This window comes from Haliotis asinina, chromosome 1, assembly GCF_037392515.1.
Source record: "Haliotis asinina isolate JCU_RB_2024 chromosome 1, JCU_Hal_asi_v2, whole genome shotgun sequence".
NCBI classification, from domain to species: Eukaryota; Metazoa; Mollusca; class Gastropoda; order Lepetellida; family Haliotidae; genus Haliotis; species Haliotis asinina.
In genome coordinates, this window is record NC_090280.1 from 73,974,310 (window position 1) to 73,981,923 (window position 7,614).

Sequence of the window (7,614 nt, forward strand, 5' to 3'; positions counted from 1 at the left end):
TTTAGTAGCCAACTGTGGTTACATAGAATAAATTAAGTCACACTGTTTTTGTTCATAAATCTAATGTTTTATAACATCTTGAAGTCAATTCCTTAGAAAGAGATATCGTTCAGCTTAATTCTTAAATTTGTTTACCTCCATGACATTACCAAAACATGTCACAACCGCAACTGCAATGTCATTACCACACCGGGAAGAATTAATTATGATCACACCACTTTGAACCAGTTTAACTTATGGGAAAGTCAAAGGAATTCAATGTTTTATCCTTTTCTTGTAACTGTTATTGATGCCTTAGTTATTATGTTTACATTCTTGCTAAAAACCAAAAAAAAACAAACATAAATACATCGAAACAATTTAGAAGAATGACCATTCCTTGTACAAATATAGTTTTAAATAGCCACATATGTGACGCCTAACAAGTCTTTCTATTTCATAGCTGTTTTGGATCAAAGTTTCAGACTACAAATTCAAAACACAACATTTTTGCCGTCCCTGTATTAATGCCATGTTTATTTAAAGTTGAAAACTCATAACAAATTTTATGGACAATCCAACAGCAAAAGCTGAATCACACATGAATTAACTACTCAGCTTAAACATCATCTTCACAAATAATATGACACAATGGTAATTCATTGTTGTTGTCCAAGTGATTTATAACATGTAGAATACAGTAATTTCATAAAAGATATGCGGTAAAACATTTTTGCAAAAACGCAAACTAGTGACGAACCGTATGCTATTCCACTGCAGTGGAAAGCTACGTTAAACTTCATTTGTTGAAATTAAAAAAAAAAATTATACATGCGTTCTTGTTTACAACCAGCGTTCAAATACTCTCACAGAAGAAAGCTACACGACGACAGTCTGTAAATACTCGAGTCTGGTCCAAACAGTCCAGTGATTGACATCATGAGCATCGATCTACACTGATGGTATACCGAACAAATGTTTTACGTTGTCTTGCATTTGTGAACACAGGTGTTTTGTAAACACCACAGTTGCGGGAACAAATCTGATATTGTTGTGCTGTTGGTTTTGATTGCCTGCTGTGCTACTGTCGAGGCAGGTTCAACCAATGGCTGATAACATGATCACATCCCATGCGCTCTGAGCACCATCACACATAAATTACCACCGCGACAGAAGTTTGACATGAATCCCAATTACAGTCTACAAGCACGAGCTACAGCAACATCGGTTCTAAATCGGAATTCAGGACGATGGGGTAGCCTCGTGGTTAAAGCGTTCGCTCGTTACACCAAAGACCAAGGTTCGATTCTCCACATGGGTACTGTATGTGGGACCCGATTCTGGTGTCTCCCGGGGTGATACTGCTGGAATACTGCTAAAAGCGGTGTAAAACTAACTACTCACACACTAGAGATTCTTACTGAACCATGAGGCAAAGGTGGCCGGTGTTAAATTCCGAAATCATGGGGAAAGGCTATTATGTCGTATATCAATACATTATAGTCATCATCTGTTTTCTTCATTATAGTTTTACAATGTCATTTAAACCTCATCTTATAATATCACAATTAGTATGGTGAGAGACAAAACAAACGTCAAGGAGAGGGGGTGGGTGGGTTAAAGCGTTCGATTTCCCACATGGAAACAATGTGTGAAACCCTCTTCTTGTGTCCGGCGCCGTAATATTGCCGGAAAATTGCTAATAATGACATGAAAGCGTACTCCCTCACACATGGACTAAAGTATACGGAACTGTGTTCAGAGTTTTATTAATACCGTGCAAACAACGTCGCGCTGTTGTAGAACCGAGAAAATGCCCAATTAGTCTGTACCAAAAATGTCCCGGTGGAGCTGTTGATCTGTATCCTTCATATGTTCATCTATACCTGTCACGGAAACACCCACTTCTACACAGAGTGTTGGATCTAAAGGTATATCGAATGGATTTTCGGGGTGTCCTGCTTGCAACATGGTGACGACACAGACTTCGCCGTGGCTTACCACAACGCCCGGTGACCCTGAGGCCCCATGTCTCAGGGAGCAGTGGAACTGAAGAAAGGAAGAGTCTTTTCCAAAACCGTCATATACTTCCAGGTGTTTAGGCAGGATGCCCTTATTCAACAATTCTCTTTTCATCTCCTGAAACGCTTCCCTATCAGTGATAGTGTAGCAGTTGTGTTCTCTGTACAGGATCAGGTCCCCGACATGGCCTAATAAACTGAACCTTCCTTTATAGTCTTTCAGGAACCGAGTGAATGCTTGTGGAAATGGGTTCCCATCTGCAGAAGGTGCTAGTTCGACAATGGCGGTATCTAAATGTACATCAAAAAACCGCAAAGTAGTGAGTTCGAAGCACTTGGTACCATTTCGTCCATGGGTAAAATATGCTTGTAATCCCGCTAAATTTAATTTCTGTTGAACATAATTGAAAAGTGAAGCCCGACCGATCTTCAGAATACTCTGCATCTGTTCCTGTGGTATTCCTGCAGAAAGTTCAACAAAAGAGCATTGCAATAAGCAATTAATACTTCATCAATTAAGAAGAGAATCCGCAAATAAGAAATTACTGTTATTGTTGCCATATTAGGGCAGCAGTTGATATTTACATCTTTTCATCCTGTGTGAAATAGTGAGCGTAAGGTTGTGGTAATTCGGAGCCAGCGTTTTCATTAAAACCTAATATGGTAAATACCGTTTTATTTCAGTATCTTACCAAGGGCTAAGTTGAGCACATGTGCAGCTGTCATAATGCAATTATCTCCCACTCTGAAACCGGTTCCATTGGTGCCAATTGAGCAGACAGATCCAGCAGCTTGGTTGATAAGATCCATATCGCAAGCTTTTTCGACATCCATACCTTGGTTGGCTTTGCCAAGAGAACCTGAAACAATAAAAGTGATATCCAACTATTACAGGAAATTCAAACCTAATCAAATGACGCACATTGAAAGAAGAAGAAGTTGATTTGACTGGATGGTCCAAACGTGGCATTACCTGGAAATAGACCTGCAGGTCTGGCGTTCCATCCATCAGAACCAGGAGGTGCTGCTGAACAAGATTTGGGCGCTTCCACGGGATGTCCCTGCAGACGTGCGAGAGTGAAAAGAAAAGAACGTGTTTACTACCCTCGCTTGTTCAGATTTGTATATTCCGGAAATCCCATTTTCCATACGATTTAGTAGTGTCTGTGTTATTGCCGAAAGAGAAACTTTTGAGATTTCAAACACCATTTACTGGTCTGTCACTGGATGCAACAGAGCCAACACTGATTCAGATTCACTGTATGCAAAACATGTCAGATTTCATCATAACAGATACTTACAGCGTTCTCAGGAACCTTCTGTACAAATCTTCTAGGCATTCTAGAGGCCCCTGCGGAAGCTGAAAACACAGATTGTAACATATGTGCATGTTCAATATTGTCAACATGTATAAATGGATGCATGGCCTCAGCCTTATGTGACAAGCCATTTACACGTAACAGCAAATGTGTTTGTATTTCATAATAATTTCAACCCATCACATTTTATATTAATATATAACTTAAAGACAAGGGGCTAAGAAGTATACGACACCATATCCTTGTGTTCGTCGATATAAACGGGTGAGTGATCAGCAACATTTCGGCTATATGGCGGCGATCTGTAAACAGTCGAGTCTGGACCAGACAATCCAGTGATCAACAACATGGGCATCGATCTTCACAACTGGGAACCGATGACACGTGTCAACCAAGTCAGTGAGCTTGACCATCCGATCCCCTTAGTCGCCTTTCACGAGAAGCATAGTCGCCTTTTATGGCAATCATGGGTTGCTGAAGGCCTATTCTACCCCGCTACCCTCACGGATCTCGTCGATATAAACATGCACACTTTTCTGAGGATAGCACGGTGGTGGTAGTTTCTTAAAGGCAGTGTCTAGTCGAATCTCAGCGTGAATGTATGAAAACATGCTCTGAGAGTTGTCTCATTCAGTCAAGGCAATTCCTTCTGAAAGTTGCACATTCATTGGAAGTTAGATATTTAATTATTTGGCCAAAGTAATTACATTTTATCAAACAAGGCCAGTAGAATTGATCGACATCGATTGCTGCTGGCACTTTGCCATGACTAAAATCCAAACCAGCAGGGTTCGTTATTAAGTCACTGAGTGGAAACTGTAAAAAGACCAACAGAAGCATGCCTTAAACAGTTAGCTACAATCCACGTACCACAGTACTGCACTGCCCGTGTAAACTAACGGTAAATAATGATTATACTCAATAACAAAGATTTTTTTAAATGGTTGATTGTTGCTCTCAGCAATACCGCACCTTCATGGTGGCGATCTGTAAATAATCGTCTCTGAACCAGACATTCCAGTGATCAACAGCATGAGCATCAACCAACGTAACCTGTACGCAATGACACGTGTACCCAAGTCAGCGAGCCTGACCACCAGCATGGGTTCCTGATAACAAATTCTGGCCCGGATCCTCTGGGGTCTCATCCCATATGAAGACTGACACAAAGGGTTTACTACAGAATCACCACTTGAAATGATATTTGACGCCTTACGTACGCTGTATGGTCATTAATAAATCAACATGTGTACCTTTGTAGTCAGGAAGGTCTTGCAAGATATCATTCCGTTCAATCTGAGTCAGAAAGCTCTTCAGTTTTTCTATAAAGTCATCAGGCCTCTGCTGTTCCAAAATTGTCAACAGATCAAAAGCATTTTTGATTTTCCCCCGCTTTTGTTTTCCTATCATGTCTCCAAAATAAAACTTGGCCGTTTCAACTTCATCTGGTGCCAGATTCTGTGCTATCCCAAACAAGACCAGTCTGAAAAAAACAAAAACAAAAAACAAACAATGCCCTGTCTCTTAACTGATCGCGTATCTTTCTTCTACGGCTTCTTCTCATTCAGTGATTCCCCTAGAGCTATATGGCACAGTGGGCTAGATCAGGGTCTACATGATACAATTAGTTTTAGCATTGTAAGTGTCTCAGAACTTCCGTCCCTCTCCGTCTTCCGCCTACTGCAACATCCCCGTCTCACCTGAAGTCTGACACAGTTCCGTCAGGAAACCTCTCTTTATCTCGCATCAGATCTTTGTGGTCAGTCCCTTGAAGGTGTTGTAGAAGGTCGTTGCGGCCAATCCTCAAAAAGGCCTGAGTTAAGAGTGACGTTTTCCCTTGCTGTATCAACCGTTTCTCTTCTAAATGTGTGAACATACTAACAGCATCGTTTATCTTGTTTGGGGCGAGGAGGTCTTTAAACATGTATTTTAGGGATTCCAGATCATCGACGCCAAGGTTTAATGCAATCTTCAGAATCAACGCTTTAAAGTTTGGTTCGGGAACTGCATCTGTCTCTAAAGTGGTCATTGTCGAATTCAACCTGAAATGAAGATGAATATCTATTGTTACTTACCTATAAGAAAGTCACTGTAGGTATATTCCTTTGATGTGAAGATTTCACTTTAACATTATTCTTGTAGTACACACTTGTAGAATATCTCCATAAGGATTAGCCACCGTGTCGTGAATGGATACATTATAGAATACACCTGTATAGCGAGACACTGTAATAACTCAGAGATGACAACGCAAATCCAATTTACCGTTTACCGATATTACTGCAACTAGTCTGTCTATAATTTTGATATAGGCAGTTTGTTTGAGTGGCATTCTAGAAGCTGCTGGGATAGACATGACACAACTTTATGGATGATCAAAGTCTTTATTTTAACAATGGCATGCTTGAAAAGGATACAAGAGCCCATACCGCAACGTCGCCATTGCTGATTATCCATAAAGATGCGACATCTCGATACATGCAATACAACGACAATAACATTGCAATATGTCTTTTATAGCGTTCGTCTGAGGTCCACGGTCTTATGTTACATTGACGAATAGTTGTGTAACAGATAGCATGTCTCCAATCATATACGCGGGACAGTTCTTCAGCGTTTGTAATGTATTTTGAAATGTTTTGCAATCCTTAATTATAGTTATCAACGGTGCCCTCAACTGACCATTGTTAATACTCGCAGCAAATAGTTATAGTCACGTTATTTATAACAATGACTAATAGGGAAACCAGCTGGGGAATTCCCCTTAACCCACTCGATGACTTGACATAACCTGAATTCAGATTTGAATGACTTGTTGAAGTCAAGATTACTGGAATAGCAAGAACTGACAGGACGTTGACCACAGCATGAACGGTCATTATCAGAATGATGAGGATTTAGTATAAAGGGAACTGACAAAATGTAGAGCGAGCCTGTTTGATCATAATGATTAATGTTAAACTGTCAGGCGTGAGCTTACCGTCGTAATGTAGCGACATAAATAGATACAATGTGTAAATGAGCGTGAGGTCGTATAAAAGGTTGTCGTGGAATTACTCACACAAATGCTGTTTCATATATATTCAAATATACTACTCTCCACACTCTAGCGGTATACATCCACTATAACATTCTCTACGATTATACCCGGAAGTAGTTGCATAATAGTTTCCTTAAGGCGAGTTATAATCGTATTTTGCTTTGGGCTTGGGCGTCCTTTTAACTGATCGTCCGATTATGACAAATATTCAGATTACATTATATTTAATTATGTATTTTTGCATTTGTTATGCACGTGAACGCCATTGATGTCAACGTGCGTTTTAATCAGAGGTATTATTTAGTGACTTCACTTTAGCATAAAACATTTCCACAGATTTTATTTAGTAAAGAAAAAACTCTCCTTGATAAATGTGACTCGATGACTGACTGAACCCCTTTGTCAGATAGTTTGTATCTAGAAGCGATGTTATCATTCTGGTACAAACTTATACTCTTAAGAACAGAAGGGGAACCTTAAGTTTCAAATTGGATAGGAAGTATAAGCGTTAGCAAACTGTTGAAAGACAGAGACAGATATTTTATGAACGCGCCACCATTTCTCTTTATTGCCATCGTAAACACATCGCATGGGATGCACGTGCACAACGGAGTAGTCTCATACACGTGCATGGGGTGTCATTCTTAATTTTGACGGTTTGCAAGAAGGTCGATAAATCACTGTCGACATTTAATTGGGCCAATCATCACACAGTTTTTCAGTGTTTGTTTCAAGCCCATTTTGTATGAAAATGAAAATCGTACACATGCAAATTTCACGTCATACACAAGTCATCTTTCAAGATCGATCCTGTACAAAACTACAGTCATAAGAAGGGCAAGTGGTGATACACTCTCAAATCTCAAACCATTCATTATTGTCATATCAACACTGACTGGCTCCGATATATCTCCTAATGTTTCAATCGTAAATTTAAATTGAACTCCCACTAGAGTCTATATCATGTGTGAATAATAATAAATTTAACGTAATTATTCGTAACCTACTTCATCAGATGTTAAGCACAAACAGCTACTGATTCAAACAGATTAAAGGCACTAAGGATATTTGATCATTGTGTATTGAGATATGTGTATATGGTTAAATCAAAGTTGTTTATCCCAGTAGTATACACGTTGGTTCTACTGCCGCGAAAAGTAAAATAATAATACAATAAGTAGGAAAAAGGAGAAGGTGTGCATTCATGCATATGAGCATATAGAGACACGTTTGTTCCTCTTCCTTGTTCTTCTCC

At 39.5% G+C, this 7,614-nt stretch overlaps 1 protein-coding gene across 2 annotated transcripts; it reads right to left on the reverse strand.

Moving 5' to 3' along the window:
• Positions 1–486: 486 nt before the first annotated feature.
• Positions 487–6,494, reverse strand: LOC137296995 (uncharacterized). Of its 2 annotated transcripts, none has more exons than XM_067828938.1 (7): positions 6,381–6,494; positions 5,020–5,361; positions 4,573–4,802; positions 3,302–3,360; positions 2,974–3,061; positions 2,693–2,860; positions 487–2,462 (listed from the first exon to the last, which is right to left on the reverse strand). In XM_067828938.1, exons 1-7 carry the CDS (start codon positions 6,437–6,439, stop codon positions 1,801–1,803), a joined length of 1,608 nt encoding a protein of 535 aa, XP_067685039.1. In that variant the 5' UTR covers positions 6,440–6,494; the 3' UTR covers positions 487–1,800. The 2 variants fall into 2 exon arrangements, with proteins under 2 accessions (XP_067685039.1, XP_067685031.1); XM_067828930.1 differs by lacking the exon at positions 6,381–6,494 and adding an exon at positions 5,749–5,835.
• Between the last annotated feature and the right edge of the window lie 1,120 nt (positions 6,495–7,614).